This window comes from Thermobia domestica, chromosome 2, assembly GCF_964235325.1.
Source record: "Thermobia domestica chromosome 2, izTheDome1.hap1.1, whole genome shotgun sequence".
Lineage (NCBI taxonomy): Eukaryota > Metazoa > Arthropoda > Insecta > Zygentoma > Lepismatidae > Thermobia > Thermobia domestica.
In genome coordinates, this window is record NC_137455.1 from 364,533,498 (window position 1) to 364,551,532 (window position 18,035).

The window sequence follows — 18,035 nt, forward strand, 5'->3', positions numbered from 1 at the left end:
TATTACTTCTGATGGACCAGAGTTATAACTGGTGTGTGTGTTGGGGGGGGGGTTAATATGAGGGGAAAAAAGTTTTTGGAAACAGCACAAGATGGAAAGTGGTGGTACGATGCTCTGCGAAATTACCTGTCTGATGACTTTCCCAATCATTCACGCTTGGGTGTAAATCGGGTGGGGCAACATCCATAATTTTGCTGGACGTTTGCGTGGCTAAAGAAGTAACTTTTTTTAATCTCTTTCTTTTTTCCAAACGTCAAAACGAAATCAAAACTGAAAGACCATTAGAAGAAAGTTATAATAAAATGTAGGGTTGCCAACTTTTGTCAATATACGGAAGAATATTTGGTAACTGCATATAGAAAGCATGTTCATAACGTATTTCTTAACGTTATAGCGCTGTCCAAAATCTATTTTATTAACGTTTTAGAAAATCAGATTACGTTTTATCGAGGTAATATTGATTAATATGGGCAAATGAATAAATTTATTTAAAAAAACTTGTAGATACAGTTTCCTAAGTTTTTAACATTTAGAAAATTTAAACAGCAATCAATAAATATCAATAACAAGGGGAGAGAAAATGGGAGAAAATTATGAACGTTTAGATTTAAAGGCACTACAGTGACATTCGCCTCGTAGAATTGGGAAAATTGTTTGGAAAACTTGATAGGCACAGAGCTCAGATGTAGGATGTCCATCTTCGGTGAGAGGGTCCTTGATTTAACCACAGGCCATGTGAGAATTTTTTAGATTTACAATATTGTGTGTGTTGGTTTCTCAGGGTCCTCCCGTTTTCTCCAACATTATCATTCCATCAGTTATTTTGTACTTATTAACTTTCATTAATCATTATCCTCATTTATCCTACAGGATATAATCAATGAACGTGAAACCAGAGGCGGATCCAAGATGGACTTCTGGGGGGGGACGGTGAGTTGTAATACTGCTACTAAGAGCTATTTTTAAGAGCTCCAAACTCTGGGATGGGTTTTACTTATATATAAAATAAGAAAGTTTCCTCTTCTCGTGGGGAGGCGATGGCTTTGGTCGCCCCCCCCTCTTCCGGGATCCGCCCCTGCTTGAAGCAAAACAATCTTTTCTTGAAAAATAACTTCAATCAGGATGGCTGGCCATCTGACTGAGACTAAACCCTACGTTAACCACTAATCTATACCTGTTCGGTATTGAAACTTTAAGACTTAGTGATGTTCTTAAGTTAGACTTAAGTTCTTAAGTTAAATTTTAAGACTTCCTATACGTGGTATCCCAATCCTAAATTTAAATTTGTCTTTTCTCTCTACTTTTCAGTTTTCATTAACTTTTATGTTACTTGGTTGCTTTTAATTCAGCGTTCTTTTCTAGCACCGAGCCTATATAAGACGCGAAACAAGAGTTTAAGGTGTAATTCGAACCACATTTAACTAACTAACTAGCTCTATGGCCTATGAAACAAGGAGGTTCAATGGGGTGTTTCACAAAGCTCTCATTTCACTTCTATTCTTAGATATTTGGGTGGATTTCGCCTAAATCTCCACTGATAATTTCCAATAATTTCATCTGCGTATGGAGTCAATCTTGTTAGTAGAGTGTTTGAAAGGATTTTATAGAAAGTTGACAGAAGAGAAGTGCTTCGATAATTATTATAACCAGTTTTGTCTCCTTTCTTGTGAATTGGAACAATGATTGATTGTTTTCACTCTTGTGGAAATTCCTCTTTTTCCAGATAAGGAGAATGAGTTTGTATATCTTGTTCCACAATTTTTCCATTACGGCTAAAATTTATTCAGCTAGAATTTCGAACCACCGTTATGGACTCAAATTTTCAGGATTTCCCACTAGATATCCAACCCGTGCCTCCATGCACCAAAGAGCGCACGAGCTAGCCACTAGACCAGCAAGGAGTGCTTTCTTGTTAAACCACGAGGAATATGATTTGACATTCCTGTTTTTGTTCTACTATTCATTTCATCTACATTTGGTGATTTGTCGCACAAGCTTTAGATTATTTAATGTTTGGTAAAAATTTGCTGCTAGTTGGACATTTTGCAAAACTTGCAGATAATTAAGAATTTCGTAAATGTTTTGGTTAAACGTTTTAATGATTAAACGTTTAATAGAGAGGGAGTACTAATACCTTGTAGATACAATTATCAATTTAAAAATTATTGTGGAAAGTGGCACAATCTGTAAGACTATGTGGTTCTGAGCAAAGTACATAATGTATGTCATACGGTAGATTCTATCTGAAAACTGTTGGATACTTCAAGATACACTCTCCGGCGGGAGCTCATGTGGTTCGGATTACACGTTAATCAGTGGGTTCCGTCTCATATAACCTCGCTGCAGAAAGGGACGTTAAACTCAAAATGAACTCAACTCATTTCAAGATACACTCGTCATTCTACAATAGTTTGGTACTTAATAATAATTTGTCAATAATGATTTGTACAGCAAACGAAGAACAACGATCACTAATTCTTGTTTTTGTTCTTATTTCAGAGAATTTGTCGGATGAGAGGATGGACACCAGGTGACCCCAAATACCAAGAAACACGAGATATTCTGATGAAAGTTTGGGATGGGCTTAGACAACGAGCAGATGCCAATAGAGATGGACAGGTAAGTTCAAAGGAAGTAGTTAAGTGAAATATTTAAAGAGCGAAGGAGATGAATAGTAATTGAATGTAAATGATGATCCAAAGTTGGTAAAATTAAAGGCGCAGTTCGAGTTAAAAACAAGTTTGGTGCAATAGAAAGATTAACAAAAAAAATAAGAGACCCGTATTTTTTTTATATCTTGATAGGCCGTCTCGTTCAGCTTCTACAGTCATTTGTTTTTGATGAATCATAAATGCTGACGTCATTGGTGGGATACGCGAGAAACTCAATGTGAGTCAGCAACCACTCCCTTGTACGCAGCTGATAACCCTTTAATAGTGCATTGGATTTAATAGATTGTGTTTTGGATTTGTCTTGCTCTGTGTTGAATTCTTGAGGGAAGTTTTTGTTAGTTGTTTTTCCTATAGCATTAGTATAGAAAAGAGTAGAGAGAGAGAGAGCAGTAATTACGTTTGTTGTGCGAAACAGTGTTTCTTCCAGACATGTTTTTAGGGTGGCACTGTCTCCCGGAGCTCTGAGAGATTCCCCAGGAGGAGACCAAAATAATACGTCTATAATATAATAAATATAATAGTACTGTGTAAAAATAATATGCCTCTCCGAATACTAAGTGTCCCCCCCCCGGATTTTTTTCTGAAAGCAACGCTAGTGTGAAGTAGAAAAAAACTGTTAGTACAGTGCGCGCTGTGTCTGTGAAGTGAAGTAGAAATTCCTAACACCTGCTGTGTTTTCGGTTGTAATTCTTGTGCAATTAAAACTGAGGATATAAAGTATATTTCCTTACGTTTCTAAGTCGTGAGAAATCACCAGATCGATATAAATTATGGCTCAAGAAAATCAATGGGAAAAAAATGTGCCAAATAAAATCACTAGTGTTCCAAACATCTTGAAGAGCCTGCCTTCGAGAAGTCAAGTTTACTGAAAGAAACGTTAATGCCAGCGGTGGATCTAGGCTGGGGCCGGGGGCCTAGGCCCCCAGTTTTTGAGTGACAAAATTGATTTAAGCTATTATTTAGATATTTTTGAAAGTTTTTAGTAAACATGATATACATATCATAGTCTGGGTTCTAACCCCCCTGAGTTTTTACCGTCTAGATCCACTTCTGGCTAATGCCAGGAGAATTATTTACACGCAAACTGAGAAAGAATGCTGTTCCAAATATATTACCCCCCCCCCTGAGTTTTTACCGTCTAGATCCACTTCTGGCTAATGCCAGGAGAATTATTTACACGCAAACTGAGAAAGAATGCTGTTCCAAATATATTATTGAAAGGTTTAAAATCCGAGCCATTGAACAAGCACCGATCTATGTGCAGTTGTCCAAGATGAGGCATTAGAAGGTAATAGAGACGATGTCACTCATGATTCTGAAGATACTGCTTTAGAAATAAGCTATACAATGGGAATTAGGGAGTGAAATATACTGGCTGGCAGTAGACACATAAAGTGGCGGGGTTTGAGTGTAAATCCAGGAAAACAAGCCGTCCAGAATTCATTATTACTTCATATGTAGTGAAAGAGCAAAGTGGGGGTGGGAAAGTGTCTTATCCAAGTGATAGCATAGCTATATGATGCAGCCAGTAAATCGATTCTTGCTAACGATTGTGCAAGGTGATCTAAGCTACACTTCCAACCAAAGTCCCAATCTAAACAACATGTACTCGTATATTTTACAGTAAGTCATAAAGATCGCTAACTATCATGCATATACCTGTAGATGACGTACAGTTGTATTCTTGTATTCATATTATATACAGAAAAACTCTATAACTATATGCTGTACAAAGATTTCCTCTTTTTATGTGAGGAGAAAAATGAAAATTCAGTATTAATAATAATATTTTTGTTTAAGTTCTCGAAGTAAGGAAAAAGCAGGAGAATATTCGCTTTTCATTTCTTTTGGCAGTAGATCAGTAGAACATAGAAAAAGCAGGAGATCTCCTGCAAAACCAGCAGATCTAGCAACACTGACTGCAAGCTAAGCCGGGTTGTGACTAGGAATCTCTCGCTGCTTCCCTGCAAGCAGAAAGAGAGGTAAAGTCTCCCACAAAACTCCACTGCAAGCCGGGAGGAGAAGGAACCGATAGCTCCAGTGTTCCAGCTCCAGGAGAAGGAACCGAAGGCTTTTTGTTAGGGGAGGTACTTCCTAGGTTCCATTGCACGCCAAGAAAGGGGATTTGACTAGTCGAAACTGATGGTTGTCCATGGAATCTTCTTGGTTATATAGCATTCCAGGGAGACGGTGACGCTGCTGTTCCCTCGTAGTCATCTGATCTGTTATGTCGCTGTAGTCTCCGTTCTTTGCAACTGTAGTACTCCAACATAAGGTGTACTACTACACCGTAAAGTGCTCGTGGTTTTATAAACAGGAGCACGAGTAGAATGTTTTGTAAACATAATCACATATTGGATATATGTACACAACAAGTATGTGGTATATTTCAATATTTTGGAAGTAGGAGTTCATCTGCGATAAAATTAGCCCCTCTCGCCCCCCGCTGGGTGGAGTGGTGGCAACTGAATACTTAAATGAGGATCCTCGTCTTTCTTTATTGCAGGTTCGGATTCTATGGGGAAAAATAGATACATTCTATTCGAAACCTTTTTTCGATTCACGATGGATGTTATTGTAATCAGTGAAAACTAGTTGTACTAAGGTTCCTTTGATTGGTAACTTCCACGTTTCATTAAAGAAGAAATGAGCGACAAAGAGTACAAATCGTCTTAAACATTTTCTCGATTCGCGATAGACGGCCTGGAAAGATTGCTCTGAATTCGATGTGAATTCCAATAATTCAAATGTTGCACTGCAATTCGATGGTAATTGTCGTTAACAGGGTTAGGTATGAAGTTGATATGGTTATTATACTAAGAACCAAAGAAGTACTATAGGAGACAATTGACAAAAAAGTTGACACTGGAAGACTATATGGAATGGAAATCAACATCGAAAAATCGAAAGTCATGAGAATATCTCGTGGAAACTACTCTATCTTGCGGATCAGAGTAGAACAAAGAGATCTTAAACAGGTTGATCATTTCAAGTATCTGGGAAGTATATTCTCGAGAGACACTTACTTCACCAAAGAGATCAGGAAAAGAATTGGCATAGCCAAAGAAGCATTCAATAAGGAAAGAAAGTTCTTAACAAGCAGGTTTAATATTGGACCAGGGAAGAAGTTGGTCAAGTGCTATGTACGAGTAGATAGTCAGAAGTTAGGATTGACTTCGTACATGGAGGTGATTCAGCCAGCGGAAGCGCTAGAAGTAAACCATTTTTCGGTTTTAATGTTGATCACTGATGTAGGAGAGGGGTGAAAAGCACGTGTGGAATAACAGAAGAATTCACATTTAAAGTGGGACTTCAACAGGGCTCTAATCTTGGCCCATAACCTTTTGCGATTGTGATGGACGAATTTACAAAGAATATCCGAGAGTTAATACCTTGGAATATGCTTGGAATATGATGACATCGTACTGGTGAAATCAAGGCAGCCTGCAAGAGAAATTAGATGCCTAGAGAGTAGCATTGGATTGTATGGTTCAGAGACTTGGATATTAAGAAAGTTGTGGTGTTGGAGGAAGATGGAGAAGATAAAATGGACACAGAAAATAACAAAGGAAGATACTTTAAAACGGATAGGAGAGAAAAGAACGCTTTCAGTCAGCATCCTTCGCAGGAAGGCAAGTTGGATTGAGCACATCTTGAGAAGAAATTGTCTTCTTCATACCGCCATAGAAGGAAAAAAATGGAAGGAAAGCGAGGAATAGGAAAAAGAAAAATACAGGTGATCGATGATTTGAAAAATAGAATAAAATATTGGGGATTAAAAGAGGAAGCTGAAGATCGAGGACTTAAGAAAATTAGCCTTATAATCTACCAAAAGGCAGAAAACTTAATAAGACTGCGTCTCTCTGTAGTTTACCAATTCGGCATCTTAGAAGCTACTCGATATTTCTTTATATTTATCATTCACTTCGTAATTGTTCATCAAGAAGTTTGTTTAAGATTATAATTAGGAATTAGATTTCTGGGCTGTCGTCATCTATGGTCATTTAGCCCGTCACGTATGAGGGATGATCTCCCTTGACGAGCATACTATCCGATGAAAGGGAAAGAAGGAAGCAGCCTGGACTGGAATCATCCCTGCATTTGTCTGGTGTGAGTGAGGAAAGCCTCACTCATCAGTTGCTTTATTCGTTTATTTTGTATTACTTTTGAAATATATTTTATTTCATATTCAATTGGATAATTTTAACTACCTTCACTAAGTTGCTTCATTTGTTTTGAACTGCGTTCATTTGTTGTTTTTGAACTAGATCCGCATAGTTTCATTGCTACGGAGAGATGCAGCCGAAGAAATGGCTTGTAGTCACTGTAACGTCCTCACGTACTATTCCCTGTTCAACGTAAGCTCTAAACTCTGTTCTTGTACCCTTTCGCTTGTCACAAATACTATTGGCTAGTGATGTATCACTCCCACTCCCCACGGGGAGGAGCAAGTGTATTTCGACAATACTGTCTCGTGTTGTCCAGATACTTAGAGCAGCAGCAGAAAAGAAGAAAAAAACTCGAAAGATTAAAAAATATTTTTTTTTTAATTTCTCTTGTAATTTCTCTTGCGACTGTTACTTAGTGAGTAAAGTTTTACCTTGTTGGTGTTTCACCACAACACTCGCGGAACCGGGATTCATTCCAGCCGTCTTCCAGGATTGAAAGCAGAACACGTGTCTACAGTTGAATTGGCGCCATAATTACTGCGCATGCTTAGTGTTTATTTCTATTGTTTCATTAACCACACTCGATTGCAGTTTTATTAGATAATCTGTATTATATTTTTGTCATTTATAATAATGTAGTAGTTTTATATGGATCTTCATAGTGAAAGTAATAGTCAAATCATATGAAGCGGAGGAGTACAAGCGTCGGTAGGCCAATAGCAAATCAGAGAGATTTAGTTTCACGTGGCTTTGTTTATCGCAGTTTAGAGCTTAGGCCGAACAGGGTTTAGATGGTCAAAGATTATGTGTACTCTCAAAGGTAGGAGTGACAAATTATGTGAAATATCTTAGATGGTTCCATCTAAGTTACAGGATATGTAAAGAGGAGATTAATTATATTAACAAGCAAAAGAATTTGAAAGTAATTGCTAAAAAGATGCTAAGGGAGTACAGGGGAGTACACGGATAACAAAATAAAGAAGAAACAAAAACATTATCGTCTCCTGAAATGTGAAGTCTAGAGTAGCAGCAGAAATTTAGAAGTACAGTAGAATCCCTCTAATCCGTCACTTTGGGATTGGGATATGGTCAGAACGCAAAAAAGGTGGGATTATTAGAGAATACAGAAAAATAAGGATTCACAGTAAAATAAACAATCTCTGAACTCAAAAATGACTGTATTGTTCTCTACAGTAAAAACAAATGAACGGTAAGCACTAAAAACTGCACAGTACAGTACAGAAAACACGCACAACGAAAGAAACTATATAAAAGATGACGAAACACTTAAATGGATATGCGGTAACAGCTACTAAATAACAATACCGGGACGGCAGTAAACGACAATGGACCTCGTGAGTTACCGACGAGTTGGGTCAAGTTCGGCTCGAGCACGGTCGGATCAACGGGAGTGGCGGAGTAGCCGAGGGCGGACGAGAGGGGTTCTACTGTATATGTTATCTATCTTCTTTGACTTGTCTCTTGCTTAACATGTTTATTGTTTCGTGAGTATGAGTATTTCTCATCTCCTCCCTCTTCGGAAGTGTGGTATAAACTGTCATAGTTATAGCATACACTTATCTCAGAAAAGACACATATATTCACTGCAAACATAGCTTCGCTGGATCGAGACAGGAAAAATGCAGCTTCAAAAACTCTAGGATGTGATGTAACAACCATTTATTGGATTCTTCCAAATGGCAATTTCACGGTATACACCATAGATTAAAAATACATTAAATTTTGTGAAATGTTTCTGGGTTTAGAGTTACCTTAAAAATACATGAAACAATTATTTTGAACATACTTGATTTCTGATTTAAAACTTCCACGTAATGTTCCAATTGCGATAGTCTTTCGTTTCCTTCACTGCAATACCGTTTCTAGAAGCTCTTCACCCCTCTTCTCATTGGGTGTGAACCGACGTTTTCTCTGCTTCATTCACTGAGGAGCGAAGGTACCATCTCTATCTGCATCTACCTCCATTAAGAGCATATACCAGCATCTTCCAACCCTTTTCAACTTGTGGCATCCTACGGGTATAACTTGAATTCTCGCGGTACACTTATAGATATTATTATTTGTAAATATAAAACACAGTGGTATTTTTTTTTTTTTTTCTGTGATTACTGATCTCCTCACAGAGAAGAAAGCTCGATCACTGGTTTTCCCCCGTGGTAATTTATTATGCTTATTCTTCATTCTAATTTAAAAATAGAAGACAATTGCAATGAAGTATTGAATTCAGGTTTTTAAAAATACGCTTTCTTTTTTGAAAATGGTATTCAACCTTTCACTAAGAAATTAGATCACTAAATAACGAACAAACAAACAAATCTCTTTTACTTTTAAAACACAAATGTAGGTAATTTGTATGCATGTTTGCTTTGTCGAAAGGATTGAATGATATTTTAAATTTTCAAGTTACGAAATAGCCTGCAACAATAAAGAAGCAATAATGGTCACAACAATGATAAATACTTTTTTTCAACATTAAAACTGTACAGATAAGTAACACAGCATGAAACTTAAAATTGTAGATTCATACTGTAGTAGAGATTCGTAGTAATGTAAAATAGAAATGTACATTTTTCCTACGTTTTTAAATTTGATTGCTATAGAATTAACAATTTTGTTACGATTATATCGCTGCACTCCAGCGGCCCATCACGGCACACCAGTTGGAAAACGCTGGCATATACTGAGTCATGTGCTCTAGAAGCTCTTGTAAAGGGGGGGGGGTCTAATACTAGCATCCTAAGAGATGATAACAATGCACTACAACACGCAACAGTCTGCGTTTTGAACACTATAAAAATTTCTTTGTTAAGCACGATCACTTCGATCATTCCACTTTGTACAAACTTTTCTACAGGTTCTGGAAATGCATATTAGTAATATAAGTGGAGGCAATAGATGCTACAATTCAAACTTGATTGCACATGTTATCTATTTTGAAGTTCGGTAGAAATCTTTATACCCAGTAGCGTATTTAAGGGGGCTATCGGGCTCAAGCCCCCCTCGAAATGAATTTGTTATATACAAAACATTAAAATTTGTCGGCACCCAGAGGAAAAAATATGTGTGCTTATTCACGTGTTATGCATAGCCCCCCGAAACAAAATCCTAAATACACCACTGTTTGTTCCAGTTACCAATTACGCGTTGTTTTAAAGCCTAATATAACACGTTTCTACTGTACTAGTTTTTAATTGCAAATCATTAAAATTCGTGCTGTTACTGTATATTGTGTGACTATAAGAGGAATACTAGATATCCAGTACAATTTCTGTTTCAACATACTGAATCTCTTTATTAAGAACTCAACTGACATTTAAACAATGAGAATGGTTAATTTCTTAAAAGGATAAATATATACTGAAGATAATGAACTGATGTCATCGTTGTGAGTCACCCATGCATTCAGCCCTGGTCCTTCCTCCTGGTCTTTCCTGGACTTTCCTAAATATGCATCATAACTAATGCATACATAATGGTGGACATAAACTTTACAGAAACATTTTTCACATACACAAGGAGAATAGAAAATATATAAAATGAAGAATTCACCTAGTGAAATGTGTCAATTAATACACTTTACTTTGTAAAAGCAGATTTTTTTACAGAATTTTCTTTAACCTCGTCCTCAAATCTTGCAAATTTAAACCCTTTTCTGACGTCATACAATAATTTTGCCTAGCGACGTAATCCGGGTAACAATACCATATTGCATTGTTACTTTCATATATTTGGGGCCGCGGTGGCTCAGTGGTAGAGCGTTCACCTCTGGTGCTTGGGGTACCGGGTTCGATCCTAGCCCCTGCCAAGTGAATTTGTGGTGGACAAACACCGTGTGCTTGATCTTTTTCGGAGCTCTCCCACTTTCTTCATTCCACCATTTCATTAATTACTCATCATCACCGTCTCCTTAGCCTAACCGGCATATCCGTGGATAAAACTCAAAGATTTCATTTCATTTTCTTTCATATATTTCTAATAGATATATGAATAATGTTTAGTTGAACTGTAATAATGGAGATGAACAGTACGAAAATTAAATGAAATCAAATCTTTGAGTTTTACATCTCACAGCTATGCTCTTTAGGCTATCTTTAAAACAAGTGAATGATGATGACAGAATTGGTGGAATTAAAAAATGGGAGGAAACCCAGTGCCTCGAGAAAACCCATGGGTACGATGTCGTTCACCACAAACTTACATGATCGAGAATCGAACCAGGGATCCCACACACCAAAACGCTCTACCACTGAGCCACCGTGCCCCTGTGAACCGTACGAGAAATTAAATGTAAATAATAGAATAAAATGTGAAAAATGTAAGAAATAGGAATAAAAAGTAAAAAAATAAAATAAATATTACTTATTTACTTTTACTTTGTTTTAAAAAATAAAATTGGACTAAAAGTAAAAAGTAATTATGTTTTCAAAAATAACTTCTAAAAAATTCTTAATTCATGCATGACTTAGAAGATGAGCATGGGGAGTGTTCTCGTGCATTTATATGAGAGCATTCCCCATGCTTTTCTTTTAAGGCATGCATCAACAGGAATTTCACATAAAAGACTCGGATTCGATTCCTAAGGGATCACGGTGACTGGCTGCTAGAGCGATTAACTCTGGTTCGTGGGATTTTTGGTTCGATTCCCGAGTAAATAGCATCGTTTCCGTTGGTTTCTTCACAAGGCAGGATCACGAATTGGCTCTGCTGAGATCCAGACGTGACAATTGTGTTTACATTTGATATGTTATAACTAGACAAATCCCAAAGTTATACGTGCCACCGTTCGGGATATCCTGAATTACAACATACTTTGTAATGTGAAAGTTAGAAATAATTACCTAGCAGAATAGTTTGAACCGGGTCATTTGTTCGAAAACGGTTGGGTAAATGAAAAGCTCGGCGAAAAAGTATCCCATTATTTTCAAGGGCGCACTTTTTGGGATAAAAATTTCGCCCCAGAGTTCCCCGCAGGGTCCCACTCAAATGTTTCAAATGGCAAGGGAGGTTAAGTTGGACATCATTTGAAAGCTGTTGAAAAATGAAAGGAAATTTAGTAAGTCTTGACTCTACGATAAGCCTGAGCAAAATGGCAGCGGATCAAATTGTAAACACAAACTTAATTGAAAAGTCCAGGGCCACCCCTATAAATCGGAAGAGATGAGACAAACGTGAAAACAGGAAAGAACGTGTAGCATTATCTTTAAAGTACAACGATTTATGTTAAAACATTTCGTCCCATGGACCCCAATGGGTCTTAGGTTGTGTCCAACTAAAGTGTTTCAAATGGCGAGGGGAATTAAGTAACACATCGTTTTACAGGTGTTGTTAAAAGAAAGAAGATGGAACAAGTTTTGACTCTCTACGATAATCCTGTGCAAAATGGCGGCTTGTCAAAGTGTAAACACAAACTTAATTGAAAAGTCTATGGCCACCTTGAATCCAAGATGGCCGCTTAAAAGCTATGTCATTCATAACAGTACAAATCTAAATCTCTATTTTTCTCTATTATATATTTAGAAACATTAAGAAGACTAGAGAACATTGAATGTTGATTCACTTCCAGTATTATCTCATTCCGTAACAACAGATATATATATGTTTTGTTCCCAATGCAAGTTCGCATGGTTCTCTCGACATCATTTACGTGAATATAACGAATATGCGATGAACACACACCTCTGATTTCCTATTCATACTGCTAAACAAAAGTTGAATACCCTCGGATATTTTTCTAATTTTATCGTACGTAGTTCATACATAAAGGTCTTACTGCACCAATCAGGTTGGGGACTCTATTGTAATCTATTCTTGATGATTACATTTATGTCACTCGTTGGTTTGATAGCAATATTTCAAACAATACCAAATATAGAAAAAACATTCATTTACAAGATTGGCGAGCAGTACCAAACACATGTAAGTCATTTCAGTGCGTCGAGCTGCGTCAAACTTTGTTGGTTTGGTCACAATATTCCAAGAAATAGCATATTTATATACAAACTCATTTTTCACGTTGGCAGGCATATTGGATTACAAATAATACTCTTTGATATTTTGTGGATATCTACCATTGACCATAAAAATAAATACTACATTTCGCTTTTCCAACACCAGTGGTTTATACTGGACATGCGTTCGATGCATAATGCGGCATTTTGAACATTTCGCATCTTTTCGTCACCTACTGATCAACATTCATGCCGAATTTGGTTGCCTTAGCTTCAGCAGTTTGGTATGCCTATCCTTTCGACATAGGTTCTAAACGGCCATCTTGAATTCAAGGATTTTCAAGTAAGAAGATTTTATTTAGATTTTGACCCGCCCCCATTTTGCACAGGGTTGTCGTAGTGAGTCGAGACTTGTTCCATCTTCTTTCGTTTAACAAGCTTTCAAACGATGTGATACTTAACCTTCCTTGCCATTTGAAACTTTTTAGTTGGACCCCACCTGGGACCCTCTGGGGGCTCTGGGACAAAACGTTTTAACTTAAATCATCGTACTTTGAAAATAATGTCACAGTCCTTTCCTGTTTTCACATTTGTCTCACCTTTTCCGATTTATAGGGATAGCCATGGACTTTCCAATTAAGTTTTTGTTTACAATTTGATCCGCTGCCATTTTGCATAGGGTTGTTGTAGAGAGTCGAGACTTGCTCCATTTTTCTTTCTACAACAGCTTTCAAACGATGTGCAACTTCACCTCCCTTGCCATTTGAAACTTTTAAATTGGATCGCCTGTGGGACCCAGCGGGAAATCCTGGGTCAAACTTTTTTTATCCCAAAAAGTGTGTCCTTGTAAATGATGGGATACGTGTTCGCCGAGTTCTCCATTTACCCAGCCGTTTCCGAAGAAATGACTAGGTTCAAAGTATTCTGCCAGGTAATTTTTTGCAGCATTTACATTACAAAATATGTTGTAACTCACGATATCCCGCCTGGTGGCACGTATAACTTCGGGATTCGTCTAGTTATAACGTATCAAATGCAAACACAATTGTCTCGTTCGGATCTCAGGGGAGCAACTTCTTGACCCTCCCTTGTCAGTTACTCCCGTTTCCACCCACATTATCACCCTACCAATCATTCCATTATCATTCACTTGCCTTCCGTCTCTTCTTACCCTAACGGTCATAATCGTGAAACATTAAACTAAAAGCTTTCATTTCACTTTATTTTTCGGATTCGACTGCCGGTAGGGGTGCATAGACCTTAAGAGCCTGCCTTACTAAAAGTAATACGAAATTTACCATTTTGTTTTGCTTGATTATTCATCAGTGAAAGGAGATAATGAAATGCAAGTTACCACAATCATAGATAATGCTATTCTACAACAGAAAATATGAACCTGAAGGATTTTCAGTGTTGCAATCCATAGAAATTACAGTGTTGCCAGAAAAAACAATTTCCCTAAAATCTAAGTTAAGACAGGGAGTAGGGGAATGAACTCAACTGCATTTGATTACGTATCATGTTGTTTTGGTTTCTTGTGAACTACTTTTTAATTAACATTATTATTTAGTTTTAATAACTGTGTGTTAAAACTATTTTGTTTATTACAAACTAAATACAACTATTATTTAAAAAGTAGTTCACAGGAAACCAAAACAATAGGATAGGTAACCAAATGCAGTTGAATTTGTTCCCCTACTTGCTGCCTTAACTTAGATTTTAGGGAAATTATTTTTCTAGCAACACTGTAATTTCTATGGATGGCAACACTGAACATTCTTCAGATTCATATTTTCTGTTGTAGAATAGTATTATCTATGATTGTGGTGACTTGCATTTCATTATCTCCTTGCACTGATGAATAAACAAGCAAAAGAAAAATAGTAAATTTTGTATTATTTTTAGTAAGGCAGGCTCCACATTTTAATGAAAATAGTTCTGGAAGATGATAAACTTCGAATCATTTAGATTAAACATATTGCTATTGATAAATTAAGTCCATAATATTAAAATGTTTGGTTTATACGTTTGTGGTCAAGAAAAGTTTATACAGTATATTTGTGGGCGTTTATATGTTTGTGGTCAATTCTTTTGAGTATGATATCTCGGAAACCACAAGCTCTAGAAAGATACCGTTTTCCCTGATCGATTGCAAATTGTGTGTAGATTGTTCAGTTCTAACTGAATACATGTTTTTTAAAAAAAAAAAAAAATGGCCATTATTTCTTTATTATATTTTTACTGGTACACTAGAAGTATTGAAATTGTAAAAAGTAAAGCGTCATATCCTACGAGTTATTCATTCCAACACCACACATTTGTATACGGGGTTAGTATACCTCTCCGGCATTTGTCTCATGAGCAAATAATAATGAAAAATGAAGGATAACCATTTCTCCAGTCTAAGATGAATCTTTATTATTTGGAGTGTTTTGCGCAATGAACACCACATATTACTGACATTATAATTAATTGTGTGTGTGATGTATTTGCTTATAACATACTGCATGCATGAAGAAAGAAAATACTGATCCTACATGAATTAGAAACTCAAACCGGAAATAGGCTCAAATCTTGCAAACGGTGCGAGATATTGAAAAAATAATCGAAAAAAAACCTTTATTATAATACTTGCCTTTATCAAGACGTCCTTCACTTGTGTCTGTAAAGGGATATGTACAGATGTGAGGAATAACAAGGAAATTCATGATCATATGTGAATCGTGTGCTGTGTGGAGAGCGCAGGTTCAGCTAGTGGTATAATGAAAATGAAACACGTGCATATTTGAAACCTGGATGGAAATAAATAAATAAATAAACACAAATAAAGATATGATGGAAAGGAAAAAAGGGAGCAGAAAACATTGTAAGTAATGCATTAATGTTGTATATTTAAGTGTTAATGCCTATTATGTGAAGAAAAAAATTACGGGGATTATAGACAAGGGATTTTCTTTTTACTTTAGCGAAGCAAATGTGCTCTCAGTATTATAGAACGTAATTAATAATAATGAGAATCACAACGAACAATCAAATATGTACCAAAAATCAGCGTGTTATCAGCATCCTCAATACGAAAAAGCAAACATTCAACATTAAAACTTTCCTCTTGCCTACGAAAATCCATTAAACCATGACGAATTAAGTTTTTAATTCCATAGACGAAGGAATAAGTAATCCATTAGCACGCTTACATTCATAATGCATTAAATCAGAATGCGTTTTAGCTTTAAAAAAAAAGTTCTCCTATCCCTTTTAATAGTCCAGTCGATAATTAATAAATTGCAAATCGTTTTTTTTTTTTTAACGTCGAAGAAATTTTAAAATGAAAATTTTATGTAAATTTTTTAGGTGAGGTGGGTCATCAGATTGTAAGTGAATTAGCTATTTTTTTTTAAAAAAAAAAGTAGTAAAAAGCTAACTCAGCGTTTAATCTTCCTTATTTGCGAAATAAATGACATCCCTTCTCCCATCAAACGATAGCGAAACTCTATTAAGAGATTATTACCTGCCTTGATTAACTCATTTTCCTTCCCTAACATGCTTCGGTCAAGAGCTTATGGATATTTTCGGTGTGCATGTGGATATACACTGTTAAGTTCATTTCTGTTCGTAATTTTTTTCCACGCAATGTGTCTTGAGCCCGATATAAATGCAATACTAATATTTATCTTACAAACAAACAAAAAAAAATAAAATAAAATAAAATAAAAAATGAAATCTTTAAGTTTTAAGTCTCATGGGTATGCCGGTTAGGCTAAAGGAGACTGTGATTATGAGAAATGAATGAAATGGTGGAATGAAAAAAGGGAGGAGGAAACGGGAGAACCCCGAGAAGACCCACGAGCACGGTGTTTGTCCACCACAAAGTCCCTACGGCGCGAGCTGGGATCGAACAGGGACCCCAAGCACCGGAGGCGAACGCTCTACCACTGAGCCACAGCGCCCCCCTCTTACTAGAAAGAGTCCCGCAAATACGTAGATATTTCCTCACTAAACGGTGACATTAAAGATTTTTTCTAGTTATTATATTCAGTTAAAATACAACTGTTCACTGACAAATATTTCAACATTTCATGCATGCTAAATAACAGAGATATGTAACACTAAAAATGAAATGAAATCTTTCAGTTTTACGTCCCACGATTATGCTGGCTAGGCTAAAGCAAAAGGTAATGATTAGAAATGAATGCAATGTCAGAATGAATGAAGTAGGAGGAAATGGGAGAACCCCAAGAAATAAGGAAGAACACGGTGTTTGTCCACCACAAAGTTCACTTGGCGCGAGATGGGATCAAACCAAGAACCCCATACACAAGAGGTGAAAACTTTACCACTGAGCCACCTGGTTCCTTAGTCAAGCTTTGGTTTTGTAGACGTAAGGACACCGACTCGTAATTGGCTAATTTTTGCAATCGAAAAAAAGGAATTATCAATCACGTGCAAGAACTAGCCAATGGTGAAAAATCATATTTTTGTTGCTATTTGGCGCTCAGACGTAAGCCCGGCAGCAGTGTTGCCACACTTGTGCCGAATTCAGCCCTTTTTGTCATTCATCGGCCCGTTGGTACCACGCTGGCATTTTCAGCTCCTTTAGTGAAATTGTTGGTACAATCCGCGGCAAAAAACTTGCAACATGAGCATATAAGTTTGTTGTGAAATGACGAAGTCTTTTGCTCCAAAATAAGTGTGCACGGGAGGAGGCCGAGGTTTATCCTGGCGTGATTCGTTCCACTTAGACGTTATGTTCATTCCCTGTGCTGTTAGGCGTAGTTTCACAATAAACTTACATCCTCATGGTGCAGGTGAGCACCATTTAACAAATACTTGTCACATTTTCAAAAGTGTCAGTAAGACTTTTCCTACACCTCACGTTACTAAAACTGTATTTTGGACTCTTAATAAATGCTGTTGAATTCATTCTGTGACGTTGCACCCCATAACGATACGAACTTTGTGTGGAAAATTTGTAATTCGATCTACCTAGGTATACCGGGAAACAAATGATGCTAGATGTGCGATTCGTTCCTCGTTTTATATAGAATATTTTTTCATATATAGCCATAATACCGTTTTGGTTTATTATTCACTTTGAAATAGAGGTGCGTTTGGTTTGCTTACAATACATACCGAAGATTGATAAATGTTTCCCTCTTAATTTATGACCTCTGTTATACTTTCTACATGCGAGAAAAGTTTCATCTACTTCCACGATTGTTCGGGGT

General features: G+C 36.8%; 1 protein-coding gene across 1 annotated transcript in view; it reads left to right on the forward strand.

The window, feature by feature from the left end:
• Scp2 (Sarcoplasmic calcium-binding protein 2) overlaps positions 1 to 18,035 on the forward strand; it is a 545,558-nt gene that overhangs the window by 507,924 nt on the left and 19,599 nt on the right. The window contains exon 4 of the mRNA XM_081749372.1: positions 2,500 to 2,619. Within this exon, the coding sequence (XP_081605498.1) occupies positions 2,500 to 2,619 (120 nt within the window). The remainder of the gene's footprint in view (positions 1 to 2,499; positions 2,620 to 18,035) is intronic.